The 20,931-nt window shown below is 45.5% G+C and overlaps 1 protein-coding gene across 2 annotated transcripts in view; it reads right to left on the reverse strand.

Moving 5' to 3' along the window:
* Window positions 1–20,931, reverse strand: part of Cyfip1 (cytoplasmic FMR1 interacting protein 1) — a 65,557-nt gene that overhangs the window by 798 nt on the left and 43,828 nt on the right. For both annotated transcript variants that reach the window (XM_042697426.1, XM_042697428.1), the window contains exons 19-30: window positions 19,904–19,980; window positions 19,689–19,797; window positions 18,938–19,057; window positions 16,508–16,707; window positions 14,074–14,161; window positions 12,963–13,106; window positions 11,148–11,238; window positions 7,369–7,499; window positions 6,262–6,334; window positions 5,140–5,234; window positions 3,369–3,607; window positions 2,355–2,502 (exon numbers count right to left, since the gene is read on the reverse strand). In XM_042697426.1, coding sequence (XP_042553360.1) covers window positions 2,355–2,502; window positions 3,369–3,607; window positions 5,140–5,234; window positions 6,262–6,334; window positions 7,369–7,499; window positions 11,148–11,238; window positions 12,963–13,106; window positions 14,074–14,161; window positions 16,508–16,707; window positions 18,938–19,057; window positions 19,689–19,797; window positions 19,904–19,980 — 1,515 coding nt within the window. The remainder of the gene's footprint in view (window positions 1–2,354; window positions 2,503–3,368; window positions 3,608–5,139; window positions 5,235–6,261; window positions 6,335–7,368; window positions 7,500–11,147; window positions 11,239–12,962; window positions 13,107–14,073; window positions 14,162–16,507; window positions 16,708–18,937; window positions 19,058–19,688; window positions 19,798–19,903; window positions 19,981–20,931) is intronic.

Here is a 20,931-nt window from a genome sequence, read left to right on the forward strand (position 1 = left end):
AAGTCTTCACATATAAAAAAGGTCAGGATTTTCTTATTTTCTTGGGTCATGATAGCAAACTATTCATATGCAGTACCAGCTTTTAAATGACATTGGAACAATGAACATATTTTCCATTTAAAATATTTCTCTGTTCATTTTACAGTGTTCAGTGGATTTGTAAAACTTAGCATATTCATTCAACAATCAGCTATTCAAAAATTATCTAGCTGGGCACCAGTGGCTCCTGCCTATAATCCTAGCTACTCAGGAGGCTGAGATACAAGGATTGTGGTTGGAAGCCAGCCCAGGTAGGAAAGCACATGAGATTCTTATCTCCAATTAACCACCAAAAAGTCGAAAATTGAACTGTAGTTCAAGGCAGATCACTTGCCTTGAACAAAAGAGCTCAAGACAGCTCCCAAACCCCAAGTTCAAGCCCTAAGACCAGCACACATACACAAAAATTATGTGCCAAATGCTGGGAACTGGGGCTGGGAAGGCGGCTCAGTGGTAGAGCGCTTGCCTTGCATGCCTGAGGCCCTGGGTTTGATTCCTCAGCACCACATAAGCAAAAAGAAAAAAAAAGCCGGAAGTGGCGCTGTGGTTCAAGTGGTAGAATACTAGCCTTGAGCTGAAGAGCTGAGGGACAGCGCCCAGGCCCAGAGTTCAGGCCCACGACTGGACCCCCCCCCCCCCCAAAAAAAAAAAAAAAAAGCTGGGACTATGAACATGAAAATAGGAAGCAGTAGGAAGAGGCAGCACACTGGAAAAAGATAAGCCCTAGAATTCCAGATTGTCAATACTACAAACTGTGTCTTGGCAGACCTTCCTGTTGACACATACACACACATATAGATACAGCAGACAGTATGTTTAGGCAGACCTTCCTATGATCTTTCTCTCTCACACACACAGGAGATAAAGCAGACAGTATGTTTTGGCAGGCCCTGTGTCTCTCTCCCAGACACTCACTGCCCACATAGGAGCTACAGCATACCATTAAGTTTTGGCAATCTCTGCCTCTCACTTAGAAAGCATGAATGCTTCTGCCCACAAAGGAGATAGCACAGAGGCAGATACCACAGCTGCTTCCCGGACACATGGCAGCAGCACTAGGTAGGATGAGGCGGCACCCTGGGCTATAAGCAAATCGGACATGTTGGAGACTCAGATAAAGTGGTCCCAGGTTGGAAATAGCCAAGAGGAGAAGCCAAATGCAAATCTTGGAAAGAAAACTAAGTTCAATAAAAGCTTGCAAATAAAAATCCACAGTTTTTTAAATAATCCCCAACAGAACTAGAAGTGAGATGGAGAAATTTCAGTTGAGATAAAATTATTAAGATTGGAAGAACCCAACTGAACTTGCTTTGTGACTATAAAAAGAGTACATGCCAAGGAAATGGAGATGTGGGAACTAGATTGCTCCCCATCCCCCTGAGCTGTCCACACTCAGCCCCTGGCACTTGTGAATATGTTACCTTACAAGAGGGACTTTGCAGGTGCAGCTATGGTGATGGACTGTTAAGATGGAGAATATTCTAGATTGTCCAGGTGAACCCGGTCGAATCAGTATAAGCAGAGACCTTCATCTAGCAGAAGACAGGAAAGCGGTGGTGATGATGGCAGATTAGAAGCTGAGACGGTATCTTCCAGCAATAGTAGACTCAACCATGTGGAAAGCATGGGGAGTAAGGAAGGAAGCAGGTGATGGGAGCTCAGTCTTACATATGGAAATGAGTGAGCCAATTGTCTGAATGAAGTTGATAGCATTGGATCCCTTGGGGTCTCCAGAGAAACACAGTGGTACCAACACTGATTTTGGCTTTGTGAGATGATCAAGAGCTCTACTGGCCTAGAAAGCTGAGGTAACCGGCGAAAGTGTTTCTGTCCTTGGTAGAGTGCTGACTGGTTTGGGAGCAAGATCTAAAGTAAGTCTAATTGACGTCCCCACAGCTGAGAATGGAAGAAAGGATAACAAGTAATTGAAATGGTAATGGCTGAATACTTCCTTGACTCCATGAAGACAAAGATCTTAAAAGCCCCCAAAAGAGCACATTGGGAGTCAGAAGACTGGAAGAATATGCCAGCAACCTCAAAATGCCGATTCTACAGGGGAAGATAGGAAGTAGATCTAGGTACCTTGAAAAGAGAAGGAAGAGAAAATGACTTTTTTTTAACATCTTCCAGATTGTTTTACTTGCCAATTATATGTAGATTTGCTTGTGGAATGAAAGTTTCAGTTGGTAGAACCGTATATGCCTTAGGATAAGGAACCATGACTCTCCAAAAGAACTTTAAGTAAATGAGTAAACAAATAATGCTTGGCATTTTGCAAAACATCCATAAATAGTTAAAGATCTCTGTCCACATACCACATTCTTGATAATCTCATCTTTGCCATCGTGTTTCTGGACCTTGAGTAGATGGTAACAGAAATCCAGCACAGCGAAGCGCCGTTGCTGCCCAAGAAGTACAATAATCATACAGCCAGCCCAGTGCAGCCCGTCACCAAAACACTGCCTGTGAGCAAGAAACAGTGAAAAACAAGCCATCAGGAAACCTCCTGTGATCCTATCTCTGGGGGAAGGCCACTGATCACTCATCTGCACTGCTCTCGCTGATCTCGTCCCCTTCCTCAACCAGAATGCTGAATAGCTGGCAGTTTTCCTGGAGTGGGAAGGAATTCCTGTTTTGGTTTCTTCTAGCACTCGTTTCCTGACCTTTTCTAGGTCATAGGCCTTGGTGAAGAATGATTTTACGGCTGGGCGCTGCTGGCTCACACCTGTAATCCTAGCTACTTGGGAAGCTGAGATCTGAGGATTGTGGTTCAAAGCCAACCCCCGGCAGGAATGTCTTAGTGTCTCCCTTATCTCTAGTTAAACCAGCAAAAAGCCAGAAGTGGAAGTCAGGCACCAGTGGCTCACACCTGTAATCCTAGCTACCTAGGAGGCTGAGATCAAAGCCAGTCCAGGCAGAAAAGCCTGTGAGATTTACCTCCAATAAACTATTCAGACAATGCCAGAAGTGGCTCTGTGGTTCAAGTGGTAGAGTGCTAGCCTTGAGCACAAAGATGCTCAGGGACAGGGGACAGGGCCCAAGCCCTGAGTTCAAGCCCCAGGGCTGGCACAAAAGAAAAAAAAGACTTGAGTGGACCTACCATCCAGAAAACCACACCCAATTTGCATTCAAGTGCTATGGGTTCAGAAACTCCCCAGATGATAATGGTGGGATCCATTTGGGAAAAAGCCTCACTTTGGTCCCTTTTCAGAAAAACTTGAATATCAGTCTGGACTCGGAGCTCTGTTCCCACCTCCTCCACCACTAGCTCTGCTACCTCCACTGCTACTCAGTGCTGTTCCAAAGCATCTTACTGAGCACATACTTACTCAACCGTAAACTCGTGCGTCCCCACAGGAATGCAATAGACAAACTGCATGGCACTCCACAGCCTGTGAAACTCCACACACTCATCCACATGCATGACGCCATTGCTGGGCAGAGGTCCACGCCAGATGGGGTCATCCAGAAAGGTCCGGATCCGCGTCAGGATGACTTCAAACATAGATAGGCCACAGCAGAGCCGCTCCTTGGTCAGCAGGTCCCCCTCTCTTGCGATTGCAATTTGCTACACAAAGCATAAGTGGCACATGTTCCAGGCGGAGGCAACGTACTGGGGGCTTACACCAAACTCATGGCCCCATCCCCTATTAGGTTTCTTTTCTTTTTCCCCCAGTGCCAGTAGTGAAGCTTGAACTCAGAGCCTAGGCATATTCCGTAGTGTTTTTGCTCAAGGTATTCTACCATTTGAGCCACAGCTCTCCTTCCAGCTTTTTAATTGGTTAAGTGGAGAGGATCTCATGGACTTTCCTGCCTGAGCTGGCTTCGAACATTGAAACTCAGATCTCAGCCTCCTGAATAGCTAGAATTATAGATGTGAGCCACAGGTGCCTTGCTCCCCTCTCATTTCTTAACAGAAAATGCTAAGTTGGCACAAGAGGGTTTTTGGAAGTAGCAAAAAAGTAAAGATGCAGCGGGGTGGCTTGTACCTTTAATCCTAGCTACTAAAGAGGCTGAGGATCTATGGATTGCGGTTTGAAGCCAGCCTGGGCAGGAAAGCTCATGAGACTTTTATCTCCAGTTAACCACCAGGAAAGCAGAAGTAGTGCTGTGGTTCAAAATTTTAGAGCACTAGCCTTGAGTGAAAAAAGCTCAGGGATAGCACCCCAGCCCTAAGTTCAAACCCTACAAATGACAGAAACAAAAAGATGCCAATCATTGTTTGTATAGGTAACATGATTAAACAACACATTTCATAATCATGGAGCATCAAGAAAATAGGCTCTTAAGTGGCTTTACTTCTAAAACTTATTTCAAGTCATTTCAGACTGTCATAAAATAGGGTGAGTCTAGTAGCACCTAATGGGCTTTTTAAAGGCTAAGGATGTCACAAAATATCTGAAAAGTTCAGAAGTCAGCCCCTACTACATTATCTTGTCCAAAATGGTACCAGTGACAAGGCTGGGAAGACCAGATCGAGTATAAGCTGACATGGAATTACACAACTCTCTCTACCTGGATCACTTGCTTGTGGTCTTAAGTTTCTTCTTTTTGTCAATTGTGGAGCTTCAACTTGGGTCCTGGACACTGTCCCTGAGCTGCTTTTGCTCAAGGCTGGTGTTCTACCACTTGAGCCACAAGGCCACTTCTGCCCACCCCCCTACCCCACTCCCCAGTAGTGTATTAGAGATAAGAGTCTTATGGGCTCTCCTGCCTAGGCTGGCTTCAAACCTCAATCCTCAAGATTCTCAGCCTCCTGAGTAGCTAGGATTATTGGTGTGAGCCACAGGCATCGGGCAGTTTCTTCTGTCTTGAGAAATTCCATGACAAAACCTTGGTGAAGGGATGGACAAGGACATGTGACATTTACTGTGTATGTCTTTGTTGCCAAGTGAGGCATATAAGCCTTTTCCTGGTATCAGCTTATTTAAGCTCCACAAGCATGCCACTGTTTCTGCCATGAATCACCCTGGAGACACAGCAAGCAGATGAGCGCACTTTTTGATCTCATACTTTCTAGGCTGCTCCTCACTCTGCCACTGTTCTAGTTGGGGTGCTTAGCTTGCAGTCCACCATGGGGGGGTCACAGAGCACTTTTACCTGTGGGGTCCCCAGTCTTTCAATCAGGGGGACAAGGTGTAGGGGGGCGTACTTGGATTCCAATCTTTTCATCTTGGCATCCAGTCTCTCCCCCTCTGCAGGAGGAAAAAAATTCATTAGACTCCTTTGTACAATAAATACTGCAAAAATGTCACCTTGTTAAAGAAACGAGAGGTTCACATTAAGGAGACAGCTTTATTTGATGCCTATTTGCTGCATATTGTTTTAATATTTATTTTTAAGTAATTGTGCAAAGGGGATTCAATGTCAGACGCACAATGCACTTTGCTCAGTCACCCTTTTCTCATTCTCCCTCATCTTCCCCACTCCCTCCCCACCCTCAAATTAATGCAGTTCAATCTTCACATAGTATCATTTGATATTTTAATCTATACTGATTTGTATGTGTAATGTATTTATTTGGGGGGGGGGGGGAGTCTGCTTTCAACTTGAAATTAGTGTATCCTCATGCAACGCAAAGATGAAACAAAAAGAACATTTTTTTTTGCCAGTCCTGGGGCTTGACCACAGGGCTTGGGCACTGCCCCTGAGTTTTTTGTTTTCTTTTTGGTTGGTTGTGGGGCTTGAACTCTGGGCCTGGGTGCTTCCCTCTTCAGCTCAAGACTAGCACTCTACCACTTAAGTCATAGAGCCACTTCCAGTTTTCTGGTAATTTATTGGAGATAAAAGTCTCACGGACTTCCCTGCCTGGGCTGGCTTTGAACCATGATCCTCAGATCCCAACGTCCTGAGTAGCTAGGATTACAGGTGTGAGCCACCAGCACCCAGCTCCCTGAGCTTCTTTTGCTCAAGGCTAGCACTCTACCACTTGAGCCACTTCCAGCCTTGTCTGTGTATGTGGTACTAAGGAATTGCTAGGCAAGCACTCTACCACTAAGCCACATTCCCAGCCCTCCCATGCTATTTTGAAGAAAATACTAGACATTCTACTGCTTCAATTATAGATATTTCAGTTCTTCACTTTAGCACAATTCTCCAGGCATTATGATTATGGTTCACCAAAGGCTGCCCAACACTGGTTGTTAGCTCCCTGGTTGCCCACTGCAAGTGCCACTTGGTAGAGAACAATCTGAACTCTGGGCTGGGGACATACTGGCTTACCTTTCACATGGACTCGCGGCAAAATGTTCTGGAAAGGGGCTGCGTGCAACAGGTCACACACTTCTTCCAATGACTAGAGCAGAGAAAGGAAAAGTCACATGAGAAAGTCCGCAAAGATGGACAGAGAAACCTGGTGCTGAAGGTAAGGTACATCTTTGCCTTCTAATAGAAAAGCAACACTCCTAAGTACCCTGCTAGTAGCAGTCTCTGGGACAATGAAAATGTCCTCCCCCAAATTAGTAAGAAAATATGCCAGGAGCTCACATCTGCAATCCTACCTACTCAAAAGGCAGAGTTGAGGATTATGGTTTGAAGCCAGTCTAGTCAGGAAGGTCTATGAGACTCTTCTGATTAACCAGCAAAAAGCCAGAAGAGGAGGTATATGGCTCAAGTGGTAGAGAGCCAGTCTTGAGTGAAAAAGCTAGACAAAATCCCAAGGCCCCGAGTTCAAGCCCGAGTACTGGTACAAGGAAAGAGGCAGGAAAGGAGGGGGTAGAGGGTAGCTGTAGGGAGTTCTTCACTAAGGGTCCCCACTGACCCCACGAGTGCTATGATGATGAGGGTGTAGAACTGCTTCAGTCCCCCTTACTACCATGGATAAAAGGTCTACCCAGCAGTGCAGGAAAAGAGAAAAAAACATCATTAGATCAGAAGACACAGGTCCCTGGGAGGGCCTCTGAATCAGACATGAGCCACAACTTTTTTATTTTTTTTCCCCATTTGCTAATGTGAGGTTGCTAGCCCAGCAGTTCAGATCCTAGAGGCTTTGTGAGGTCACTGCCATGCTCTGAAAATGTGTACAGGGAATCGCGGGCCTGTCCTTTCGAGCGCCAGTGGTTCACAGCTGTAGTCCTAGATATTCAAAGGCCTGAAATCTGAGGACTGTAGTTTGAAGCCACCCCAGGCAGTAAAGTCCACTTAACCACCAAAAAGCTGGAAGTGGAGCTGTGACTCAAGTGATAGAGTGCTCGCCTTGAATGAAAAAGCTAAGGGACAATGCCCAGGACTGGCACACCCAAGAAAAAAAAGAGAGAACACAGAAACTGTCTCTGTCACCAGCTGGGAGCAGCCCTGGGGGACCTGGAGTTGGCTGGGGTGAGCACTCACCAGGCTCTGCTCGATAAGCAGGCAGAAGAGGACAGCATTTCCCACCTCCCTGAGGTTCTGGAAGCACACTGTCTTCAGTTCTGCATACTCCACGATGTCCTTCAGCTGATGGTGGAAGAACTCCAGGATGCCTATGGTTCCCAGAAAGCAAGAGTTGGGGTGTGGGGAGGAGAGAGGGATAGAGCATTATAAGGAGAGCACCTGCCATTCAGACACTGGCACTTCACCTATTTCTGGGGACCAGCACCACCTCCCTCCCCTGACAATCTCACTGCCACGGTGGAGATGGACATGTCTCGCACCCACCATGTGGCCCTGGGCCAAGGCTCTGACAATCAACTGTGTATCTTCAGGCAGGCTATGACTGGAAATGTCATATCACAGAACCAAAGGAAAACATTAGAGACAGTCATCACCAGCAGAAGACCTGCTCTTCGGTAACTCTATCCCTCCAGACATATTCACAATAAAAATGTCTGCAGTTACTAGCGTATGCGATGGGGAAACTTCCTCCCTGAATTCTAGAGCAAGACAGGTATCTTCACAAGAGTGCACGCATGAGAAGATGCAGGCATGAACACTGGAAAGAAAGCTACTCTTTCCTAAAATTTTTCTTTTTTTAATGCTGGTTCTGGAGCTTGAACTCAGGGCCCTGGGTGCTGTCCCTTAGCTTTTTAACTAAAGGCTAGCACTACCACTTGACTCACATCTTCAAGAGGTAAGAGTCTCTTAGGCTTTCCTGGCTTCATACTGCAATAGTAGGATTTCAAGGCTCCTGAAAACCAAGACTACAGGTATGACCCGATAGGGCCTGACTTATCTCCTAAACTTGATTCTAGCTTAGTGAAAACTTGACAAATTGATTCCAAAATATACATGAACATGCGTAAGACCTAGAAAAAGCCAAATTATCTTCAAGAGAACAAAGCTAGGCCTCAACACATTTCAAAGTCACGTAACCCAGAGGTCAGCCCTGAGCATGTACTCCTCAAAGACCCACCTACTGCCTGTCTGAGACACTGGTCTCCCCTGCTGCTTCTACTTTACCTGCTGTGTCTAGTAATTCACCAGCAAAGAGACTCTGTCAGGAGCGGGGATGACCTTTACCTGAGTCATCTCTCAACAAATACAAGACTGTGAGCAACTGTGATCTGTGTGAACTTTGTGCTGAAGTCATCCTAAATGGCTGTTCCTTCCATGCTAGCTTCCCATCTCTAGTTTCATGATTCCAACATCATCTACTTCTGACAATGAATTGAAGTTGAGTTCTTCCAAGTAAGGGCCAAACCTAATGGTTATTTTCTTTTGAGAGGGCACATTAGTCCTCTGGCTGACCTCCAAAATTCCAACAGGAGCCCATGAGGGCTGCCAAGTAGTCTCTGAGAGCGTGGCTACATCAACAGGCTGCTCATCAAGGCAGTCTCTTACTGGTCTACCTCCGTGTGGGCTCAAGTCACTTAGCAAGACAAGGTTAGTGTTCAAGTGTCCAACTGATGTCTAATTTTGTCAACTTGATTGGGTTGAAAAACACCTAGGAGCCGTACAGTATCTTCACAATAAAAAAAACAAAACAAAAAAAACATCTAGGAGATTAGTAAAGCACACTTCTGGCTATGCCTAGAAGAGTATTTCCAGAGACAGTTGAATTATCAGAACCTAATCAATACCATGGATTCATAACACTCTGGCATTATTTGGAGGTCACAGTGTATGTATGTGTCCCTGTGTCCCAGAAGGCTGTATTTTACCACAGACCCTTCCTATAGTTCCTTTGCTTCCTGTCCACCATGAGGTGAACAATCTCCACATTCTCATGAGATGATGCTCCACTTCATAGCAGGCCCAAAACATGGGGAGCCAACAGACTATGGATGACACCCTCTGAAAGCGTGTCAACATCTTTCCATAAGCTGCTATCCTCAGGTGTTTGGTCCCAGTGACACAAAAAGCAGTTAACTGATAGGCTTTTAAGAGCCTATGATGAGATACAAGGCAGTTTTAAGCAACAACATTTTCCTACAGCCCCGTTTGACCATGAAGCAATCCTTGAGATAATTAGGTATTTCTTTGGATACACCAGCACCAGCCTACAGCAGGCATAATCTGCCCAGTAGGCAGACTGACAGATAGGACAGGTGGACAGATAGGACTAGGACTGTCTAGAAAGCAGGAGGAGGAAGGAGGACTGAGCAAGATTAAGACCCCCCCCCCTCTTGCCTTTGAGGATTAGTACCCATTAAAGACAGGAGAAAAGAAGGACTTGGTAGTTACATTCCCTGCCTTACCTAGTGATTTTCCCCCAAACAGGAAATCACCCCAAGTTTTATTTGTAGTCCATACAGAAGAGAGAAGAAAATTAAGGTCTTCTAACACCATCTACTTGGGGAGATGGAGAAATTGGGGACTGCCTCACATACCGTAAGCTAGAGCATCGGTGATGAGCAGGGATTTGGACACAAACCAAGTGTGCCAGTCAAATCCCAGTCCCAACAGTCTACAGAGGGGCACAGGGATAGTCACAGCCCCTGTGGACTGCTGACACACTTGGCATTTAGGAATGGTTAAATTAACCCTCTCTTGGCCTCCACATCTAAAAGAAAAAGGTACCACCGACCACATCAGCAGGTTGCTTTCCCACCCAGACCACCTGAAATACCATCCATAACAAGTAATAAAAGGGAGCCAGGAAAAAATAAAAACGTGAAAGAGATGGCCATTTTGGGAAGATGGGGTGTGGTGGAGGAAAGGGGAAACCACAGGTCTTATAGCCAGTAGGAAGACGTGCGGCAGACGAGAATGAACAAAGTCCGTTATTGCCAAGTATTCAAAAGGCGCATCTCTTAGGGAAGGCCCACATGGCAGAGTTGGGGGGGGGGGATGAAAAATTACCATCGAAGAGAAGTACAGGTCAGAGTGGTTACAGCCTGGGTCTGCACTCTGCCTGCCTTTCCTCTCCCTCCCTACCCATGGTCCCAAACCCAGGATAGCCTTACATGCATGCAGCACTGGTAAGCCAGAGTGCATCTGGGCTGCCTCCAAGCAATCACTACATAGGAGTCTGAATAGCATGTGTAGTCAGAATGGGCATGGGGCAGGTGATGGTCATGCAGGGAGGGCTTTGTTGGTAAGTGGAAGGCAGCATAGGAAGCAGCTAGTGAGGCTGATGACTGAGGGAGGTAAGGAGGTAAGGAAAGCGGCTCTACAGGCAGACAGTTGTGGCTCTATAGGAACCAATGATGTTTTTGCATGTATGTATGTATGCATGTATGTAGTATGTATTTGTGCGTGTGTGCTGGTACTGGGGCTCTGACCCACAGCCTGGGTCTGTCTCTTAGCTCTATCACACAAGGCTGGTACTCCTCCACCACTTGAACCACACCTCCATATCTGGCTTTTTTTTGCTAGCTATTTGGAAATGAGTCTTTCAAGGACTTTTCTGCCCAGACAGGCTGCAATCCTCAGATCTCAGGATTACAGGGGTGAGCCTTTACGGGGAATGTGGAGGATGCAGGATTCAAAAACCTGTTATGTCGCTGGTTGAGGTGGAATCGCTCCGCGTTCTCACCTTCAGTGAACCCAACATACCTTCCTGCTCACTTCCCTGCTTCCCGGTTGCAAGGGGCATTGGTTTGTTCTACTCTAAACAAGCAAGCACTGTGGGCCTCCTACTGCCTCTCAGCCAGGGAAGGCAAATCTAGTTCTAAAAGCTCTCCAGTTTGATTTCCTTTTCCTGTGGCCTAAGGTCAGGACTCCAAAGGGACCCCCAGGACCCTGCTCACCGGGAGAGCCGTACTCATGCCGAGGCAGGCGGCAGATCTTAGGCATCACCTCCATCAGAGTCTTCACGTACTGCAGGATTGTGCCTTGCAGCTGCAAGAGACACAAGCGTCAGCCACCAGCCTCCCCACCACTCCTCTGAAAGGTTCAGGCCAGTGTGTGTTCTGGCATCTTTCTATCCTGGCCTCCTACCTCTGCTCTGTTTCCCATTTTCTTCAAGTCCAGGGCAACTGTGGTGGCCCTTGGTTTGTGGCCCTTGTTTTTTTTTTGTGGTTGGTGGTGGTCATGAGGCCTGAACTCTGGGCTTGGACGCTGTCCCTCAGCTCTTCAGCTCAAAACTAGCCCTCTACCACTTGAGCTACAGTGCCACTTCCAGCTTTTTCTGCTTATGTGGTACTGAGGAATCGAACCCAAGGCCTCATGCATGCAAGGCAAGCACTCTACCACTGAGCCTCCTTCCCAGCCCGTCTTTTCTTTTTGATTGCATTCAAGTTTGAACTCAGGGTCTGACATTTGCTAGGCATGCATTCTGTTTGTTTTAGGCTGTGTGTGTGTTCGTGTGCATGTGTGTTTCCAGTTGTGGGGCTTGAACTTGGGGCCTGGGCGCTGTCCCTGAACTCTTTTTGCTCAAGGCTAGTGCTCTACCACTTGGAGCCACAGCTTCACTTTCAGTTTTTGAATGGTTAACTGGAAATAAGAATCTCATGGGGACTTTTCTGCCTGGGCTGGCTTTGAACAGTGATGCTCAGATCTCAGCATCCTGAGTAGCTTGGATTACAAGTGTGAGCCACCAGTGCCCAGCTTTAGGTTAGCTTTTAAGAAAGATCACTCTTGCCTTGGCTAAAATTGCCTAGATTGAAATACTAGTAACTTATGCCTCCTGCACAGTTGGCATTACTGGCAAGTACTACTGTGACTGAAAGACTCGTCTACTTGAAAGCCTAGTGAAAGACTACTTAAAGAGAAACATTCTCTCTTCTTTGGGGGGAGAGGGGGTAGGAAGGCTAGGGAGGGCTTGCTGGTACTGGGGATTAAATTCAGGGTCTGAGCTAGCGTTCTACCACTTGAGCTATAGCTCCACTTCTGGTTTTTTGGTAATTAATTGAAGAATCTCATGGACTTTTCTGCCTAGGCTGGCTTCGAACCTCAATCCTCAGAACTAAGTCTCCTGAGTAGCCAGGATTACAGGTATGAGCCCAGTACCAGGATAAGCGCAATATTCTCTTAGAAGGAAGACAATATTTTGGGGATTAAATATTCCTATAAAATCAGTTCAAATAAAATGGATTCTCTTCATTTTTCCTTGCCTTCCTTCCTTTTTCCTTTCTTTTTTAAAAAGACAAGGTATCCCAAATTCCTGGGTTCAAGTAATGTTCCTGTCTCAGCTTCCTGAGCAGCTGGGAGTACAGGTGCATACGATCACGCTCCGTGGAACCACTGTCTCTCTCTCTCTCTCTCTCTCCTCTCTCTTTGCGTGTGCTGGTATTAGGAGGGTTGAGCTCAGAGGGTTGAACCAACTCTCCTGCAGCTTTTCTTGGCTCATAGTTCTACCTCCTGAGGTATGCGTCCAGTCCCAGCTATTTGCTGGTTAACTAGAGAGAAGACTCTCATGTGTTATCTGCCTAGGCTGGCTTAAAACTGTGATCCTCAGATATTAGCCAAAATGGGGGGAGATATAGTATCAGAAGTATTTTGAGTCTACACTGAATCATTCACCTCTTAAGAGACTTAATGGTTAGGATAAAGGGAGGAGAAGACTCCCCTGGCTAGTCCCCAGCGTCACGGCACGTGAAGGGCGCTCCCCTGTGGAAACTCACCAGGCTCTTGACAACCTTCAGCAGTTCCTCCATGACCACCGCAATGCCCTGGTAGCCAAGAAGCCGGCAGATAACTTGGAAGTGAGGAGGCCCAACGAAGTTCCGATAGCTGCCATAAATGCTGGAATAGGCCAGGTTTAAAGCCTGAGGAACAGAGGACAGAGTTTTCAACATGGTTCTGAAGCACACACCTAGGCAAAAATCTGCAGGGAGACCTATTTAGTGGGATGCTGGTAGCTCACACCTGAAATCCAAGCTAATCAGGAGGCTGAGATTGGAGGATCAAAGATTGGGGTAGGAAGTCTTTGAGACCATAGGTAATCATCTCCAAGTAACCAGCAAAAAGCTGGAAGTAGAGGTGTGACTCAAGTGATAAAGCACCAGTTTTGAGCAGAAAAAGCTAAGGGACAACCCCTAGGCCCTGAGTACTGGCACGTGCACGTGTGCACACACACACACACTATATATATAAACACACACACGTACATACGTATATATGTGTGTGTATATACACACATACATATATAAACATACATATAGAATATACATTATCCAATATATGCGTATGCATATTCATTTATAAGTTACATATAACATTTTATTACATACACACACACACACACCACACGTCATCAACAAGTGCCCGGCATTCTTTTCTTTCTTTGAGATGGAATCTCACTGTGTTGCCAGAGCTCACGCAATCCTCTTTTAAACTCTGTAGTGGCTGGCCCGATAGACTCATGCTATATGTCTGGGTAGCTTCTATTTAAAATGATTATAACCAGGGGATGGTAGGGGGAAAACAATGGAGGGGGTAACAATGTTCAAGAGGAAGTGTACTCAGTACCTCACTCATGTAACTGTAACCCTCTGTATAGTAGCTTTACAATAAAAAAAAAAAAAAGAGAAAAAAAAGAAAAAAAATAAAATAAAATGATTATAACCATAAATGAAACCTCCAACTCTGTCTGCATAGAAACATACACCTGTAGTCCCAGATTCGGAGTTACAGACTAGTCTTGGCAACATGGGGGAAAAAAAAATCCATTTCAAAATATGCTTCCTTAGGAGTTTAAAAAAATCCTTAACAACAACAACAAAAAAAACTTACCTTGGAGCCATGCAAATATTGGGGTTGTGCATTGGGTTGTTTATCTCTTTGAAATTCCTGAGAAAATGGTAATACTGTCCGAACAAACCTAAACAAGGAAGATTAAGAGGGGAAAAAAAATTAATAGTATTTTCCCAATATATGATAAAGGAAGTGGGAAATGTAAAATGAATCTGGGGAGAGGAATCACACAGGATTGGCCATGATGGAAGGGGTCACCCTGGCAAGAAGCACTAGATACTTAAATGCACACAGCCTGGGCGCTGTCCCTCAGCTCTTCAGCTCAAGGTGAGTGCTCTACCACTTGAGCCACAACACCACTTTCTTTTTTCTGCTTATGTGGTGCTAAGGAATCAAACCCAGGGCCTCATGCGTGCAAGGCAAGCACTCTACCATTGATCCACCTTCCCAGCCCCTAGGGAAAAAAAAGTTTTTTTTTAAGCATTTATAGTACTTTTCCAACCTCAGAGCTTTCCTGCTACCCATCTATGAAGTCTTCCTCCTAATTATCTGACACAGTTGCCAAACAGGGAAATTCTAGTTTTAAAAAAAAAACCCAACACAGATTATATATAAATTCTCTAGAATGCAGTAATTATATTCAAAACACTTGGTGTCCTTCATCCATTCTCTAACTTTGGTAGATTTTGGCACACTGGTATCAGAACTGTCTTAGGCCTAACGCCATCCTTTGTTAGCTGATAGTGAATTCACACCTGGCTTTACTGTGCTTCTGGACCCAGACATGCTGGCAAGGTGGTGCTGACTTCCCACCTGCTCAGATCATTAGGGGATACGGAGAAAAGGTGAGCATGGTAACTATCCGACTCACCATTTTATTAAGTATGATTCTCTACTGAAAGGAGCTTTTTAAAGTTCAAGTAGGAAATGGACAAGATGGTTCTGGAACATGTGTGGTGCAGAATGTAGGGTGGGGCTTATAGAACAATGAGGACCTGCTAGAGGACAGAGACACCAGCCCAGGCAAGCTAGAACACCCCCAAGCTACCTCAGACAACACTCAGTCACCATACATACACACACACATGCTATTGATGGTGTGTCCTCCCCCAAAATCCTTTTCCCCCAGTGTCTCACTGAGTGCACAGAGGTAGGTAGTTAACAGGTTCAGGGGAGCCCATTTCCCTGGCAAGCATGAGGTGCTGGAGTCCAATCCCCAGCACTGTAATCCATCAACCCAGATCATGCCAGAAGAGTGCAGGCCCTTAATTCAATATGACTGATGTTCTTATAAGCAGAGAGTAGGAGACACTGAGGAACGCACAGGAAGGATAGCATGCGATGACAGACTAACATTAGAATGATGAGCTACCAGCCAAGGAATGCCGGCACTTGATGACCGGCAGCTAGAGAAAAGTAGACTCTGCCCAAGGGATCAAAGGAAGCATGAGTCTACGGACACCTTCATTTGGGCCCAGTGCTGGCAGTGCCATGGCTGGAATGAAGAAGCGAGGGTCATTCCTAGGTATCCTGCATCTCGGCCTGTAATATACGGCTCCTGGTCTAACCCTGAACCCTGCTGGGCACTGTACCTGCCTCCAATGGACTTACAAGAAATACCATCAAACTCCCCTTTGTTGATGCTACATTGAGCTATGTCTCTACCATCTTGGCTATGGAAGGATGTGGTTCACCCAATAGCCCAGTGGACAGTTTTACTGTACCTAGCCTCACTCACAGAGGTTTGCTTTAACTGTCTGATAATGAAGCACTTTGCTGGGGTGAGGTGTGCACTCCACTGTGGTGCTGGGCCAATAGACTTGGCTGGAATATGGTGGGAAGGGTGGGTAGGAGGAGAATTGGGTTCTCTTTCATGCTTGTGTACCCCTGACATCTACCACATCTCAACAGCAGTCTGAGTAGGTAGACTTGTAGCTGTTTCCAGCATACTGTGAGACTCTATCTAGAGATACAAACAAGCATCTTAGAAACAATGACCACTTCCCTGAAGCAGTCCCTCCATTCCCATCACTTGCCCAAGGGTTGGTCCAGGGCTGCAGTTATGAATTAAACAAATGGACGGGCATTAATGGCTCACACCTGTAATCCTAACTACTTAGGAGGTTGAGATTTGAGGCTCATGGTTCAAAGGCAGCCCAGGCAGGAAAGCCTGTGGGACTCTTATCTCCAATAAGCTACCAAAAAACTGGAAGTGGAGCTGTGGCTTAAAGTGGTAAAATGCTAGCCTTGAGCAAGAGAGCTCAGGGACAGAGCCCAGGCTCTGAATTCAAGCTCCACAACCAATAAAAGTAAATAAATAAAAATAAACAAACAATGAAGGACCAAGTGTCCTGGACAGTGAAGGGGGAAGCCAGTAGGGAAACTGTTCCCTATCAACCTCCACAGATGCCCTCCTGGGGTTGTGGCGTGTCAAGGAACTTTCTCCCCCCGCTAAAGCTCTCAGCACACCTACCGGTTAGTGGAGCCATTGTAGCAATAGTTGGGCAGGAAGTCGTAGTTGAGTTCCCAGAAGACATGGAGGGTAATTCTCCCATAGGGGGCTGAGACGTTGTGGTTGGCCTCTCGGAACATGGCATCAAAGCTATCCAGGGTCAGGTACCTGCTCAGCAGCTTATGGGTCATGCGATTGATTTCCAAGAGGCCGTCCAGCTCCTACATGGCCCCAGGAGATGGGGATGAGAATTGGGTTAAGCAGGGAGGGGGCATTAATGCTGCAGCCAGAAATTCCCTCCCAGACTATGTGGTGCCTGGGACAGATGAGAAGTTGCATCAGCGTTTAGGACAAGAATACAGGCAGTAGGGCTTTGGTAAGTGACGGAAACCTGCTTTGAAACACACCCTCCCATAGCCTTTGAAGCTCTCCCCTTTTTCCCCCCCCATGTATAAAATCCATGTAAGGCTTTTTTGTATAAGCTACTTATAGAGACAAAAAACAGCTTCACTTTGTATTTACCAAGCAATCAAGCAAAAACACAAGACCAATACAATTAGTGGACCTTGGAAACACTATACTATCCTGAGTAAAATATTGGCGCCCTCTGGCGGACACATCGGGAACTACTCTACCCTAATCAAAGACTTTCAAGAATTTAGGTGCAATTTATGAAACAGGTGGGCAGAGGCAGGAATAGAACTATTTTCAGTTCAGAGTTCCGAACCCTTATTTCAAGCTCTTGATATGTTATAACTCTGTGATATTTCTTTTTTTTTTTTTTTTTTTTGTCGGTCGTGGGGCTTGAACTCTGGGCCTGGGCGCTGTCCCTCAGCTCTTCAGCTCAAGGCGAGCGCGCTACCACTTGAGCTACAGCACCACTTCCGGTTTTCTGGTGGTTTATTGGAGATAGGAGTCTCACGGTCTCTCCTGCCCGGGCTGGCTTTGAACCGAGATCCTCAGATCTCAGCCTCCTGAGTAGCTAGGCGTGAGCCACCAGCGCCCGGCTGTGATATTTCTTTTAAGATAATTTTAGTCAAAACTGGAAATGAAACTAATGTCTTAAGAGCATTAACGCCAGCTCACTGGAGCTAGGTTCAGGGTACAAGACCAATTCCAGCTACTCCAGAAGACTAGGGAGGGAGGATCTCAATTCCCAGACCAGCTAGTATGACACATAAGAGGCATCTCAGAAAGCTTTTTTTTTTTTTTTTTTAGAAGCTCTCCTTTCTGCAGCCATCCCACTGGGTCATTGCCCTTCTTCCAATGTGGCCACCTCCCTGTCTCTGCTACCCGTCCCTGCCTTCCAGCTACCCACAGTGCACAGTCCATCCTATTGATGACCAGCTCGAATGCAACACTGAAACCCTGGGCCCCACCCCCATCCTCTGCTAAACAATCAGGCTGGATGCCGGGTGTAGCTAGCTTTCAGGAATTTGGCTGGAGTTATTCAAAAGCATTGGTTCAGTGGTAGAAGTGCTTGTCTAGTATTCATGAGGCCCTGGGTTCAATTCCTAGCATTGAAAAAAAAAGTGTGTGTGGGGGGGGGGGGGGGGGGAGATTGGGTAGGAAACATTTAAATATGCTCACAAATGACCTTGTCAACTGTCACATTTGGAGTAATCCTAGCTTAGTTTCTGATTCCGCTCTCCAGTTTGTCAGTCACAACCCAAAAACATGAAACCAAAAATTCCAAAAATAAACAACTGACAAGTTTTTTTGTTTGTTTTTCTCAAAGCTACTGCTCTACCACTTGAGCCACAGCTCCATTTCTGGCTTTCTTGGTGGTGACTTGGAGATTAAGAGTCTCATAGACTTTCCTGCCTGGGGGTTAGCTTTGAATTGTGATCCTCAGATTTCAGCTTCCCAAGTGAGTAGCTAGGATTACAGGTGTGAGTCACCGACGCCCAGCTTGTTTTAGTTTTTAATCTAAGTTTGCTGAGAACACCAAGTTCTTGTTCAAATTTATTCTATAGTCTTTCAACATGACTCTTAAAGGACAAAAAGTGACTTGAGGGAATGGGTAAAAAATAATCATGATGACTATTTTCTTAGTCTATTTTACCTTTAGCCAATCTTGGGGTTTGAACTCAGGGCCTGGGCACTGTCCCTGAGCTGCTTTTGTTCAAGGCCAGCATTCTACCACTTGAGCCAGAGCACCACTCGTTTTTCTGTTTATGTGATACTGAGGAATTGAACCCTGGGCTTCATGCTTGCTAAGCAAACACTCTACCTCCAAGCCACATTTCCAGCCCAAAATGGTTTTATGTAATAGTTCATTGCTATCATAAAATATATATATATATATATGCATGCTGGCCAGGTCCTGGCCATGTTAAACACGGTTGACATATGCAAAGTTGAATTAGAACCAATCTTTCATTATCTATCCATGAACTAGATCAATTAGTTCCATTTATCAATCGAGAGGCAAAGACAATCAATACTTACAACAATTGATGTCAAATCTTCACTTTCAAATCGTCCAATTGCCAGCTCTAGAGACTTATACATGGCTGCTGAGACTCGCTGTGTAATCAGACGATTGAGGTCTATTGACCTGCCCAGGAGCTGGAGGGAGGGAGAGGAAAGGGAAGGTCAGTAGGGGGAAAAAAGTAAATGGGAAAACCTTATGAATCATGAAGAACAGGCAAGCAATAGCAAAAAATAACTTAGTTCAAAAGAATTTGTAGAAGAATTGCAGTTGAAATTTAGATTTTTAGGGCTGGGAAGGTGGCTCAGTGGTAGAGCGCTTGCCTTGCATGCCTGAGGACCTGGGTTTGAATCCTCAGCACCACATAAACAAAAAGAAAAAAAGAAAAGAAATTTAGATTTTTAAAAATTTCAGATGAAATTTTATTTATACTTGTCAAAACCAACTTTTGGCTGTTTGGTGGTCAACTGAGGTAAGAGTTTCATGGACTTTCCTGCCTGAGTTGGCTTCAAACCAAAATCTTCAGCTATAAGGCTCCTTAGTAGCTAGGATTGCAGGTATGTGCTATTGACACTCAGCGATGTCTTTAAACATTTTAAGCAGGGCATGGTAGTATAAGTGTATACTTAGTATAAGTGTATACACTTATACTACCATGCCCTGCTTATACAACATACACTTATACAACAACAAATTATATGTAAAGAAAAAAAAACCACCCAGCAAGCTACAAACCACCTGTGCGGTGCTCTATCTAGCCCGACTCACCTGCACGTGTCTCTGCTTGAGCAGCGTCTCATAGCGGTTAGACGGCGGCAGGTGGATTGTGGCTCCCTGATTCTTGCATTCTGACCGTAACCGTTTATCAAGAAGCAAACTGGTTCAGAAGGAAGACAGGACACGTTGCACACAGTGGTGTTGAATGGAAAGATCAGACCCCATTATCCACGACAGTGCATGAGAATCACCAATCGCATACTCACCTTCCTGCCATCACTTTATAATATGCAAATATCTGGTCCGCCAATTTATAGACAAATTGGTCAAAACACAGATTCACCTGATGAAAAGCAAAGTAGTCATTAGATTTCAAATCCTGAAGCCAAGATTAAATAACACCACTTAAAAATGCAATAATAATTTTTCTTTCTTTCTGTGAGTGCTCCTAGGATTTGAGCCATGCCCCAGACCTTCATGTTTTACTTGTTTTGGAGACAGGGTTTTTCAGGGTATTTTAGTTTCCCCCGACCCAAACCCATCCTGGATCATGATCCACTCATTTACACTTTCCTATGCACCACCATACCCAGCTTATTGGCTGAGATTGGTCTTGCTAACTTCTTTCCCAGGCTGGTCTCAATCTGCGATCCTCCTCATTTCTATGCTCATGTAGCTGGGGAATATAGGCATGAATGCTACTTTTTCTTTCTTCTTCAATCTTTTGTTAAGGTGATAAATTGAGGCTCTTATGATAAATACTTTTATGATCCAAAACAGCACATTAAATTGTGTGGTCTGGCCAAGGGTCACCACCACATGCCACCATTGAAAATCATGCTAAAACCATTTTTACTAACCAAATCATCATTTGTGTTATCTTAAAACACAAAAATAAACATGAAAAAGTATTTTTTTTACCGTGTGCTCCTGGTGGTGAGCAGGGATGCACTGCCAAGGATCCCGCACCCGGCTAGCTCCTGCTTCTAGCTATGCTTCTCAGGAGACATTTTCTTTCTTTTTTTGTCAGTGGTGGGGCTTGAACTCAGGACCCGGGTGCTTGTCCCTGAGCTCTTTTGCTCAAGGCTAGCACTCTACTGCTTGAGCTACCGCACCACTTCCAGTTTTCTAGAGGTTAATTGAAGATAAGGAATCTCACACTTTCCTGCCTGGGCTAGCTTTGAACCGTGATCCTCAGATCTCAGCCTCCTGAGTAGCTAGGATTACAGGTGTGAGCCACCAGTGCCCAGCTATCAGGAGTTTCCTCTGGAACAGGGATGGATGCATAGTGTTA

This window comes from Dipodomys spectabilis, unplaced genomic scaffold (assembly GCF_019054845.1).
Source record: "Dipodomys spectabilis isolate Male_0828 unplaced genomic scaffold, ASM1905484v1 ptg000219l, whole genome shotgun sequence".
In the NCBI taxonomy this organism is placed as follows: Eukaryota; Metazoa; Chordata; class Mammalia; order Rodentia; family Heteromyidae; genus Dipodomys; species Dipodomys spectabilis.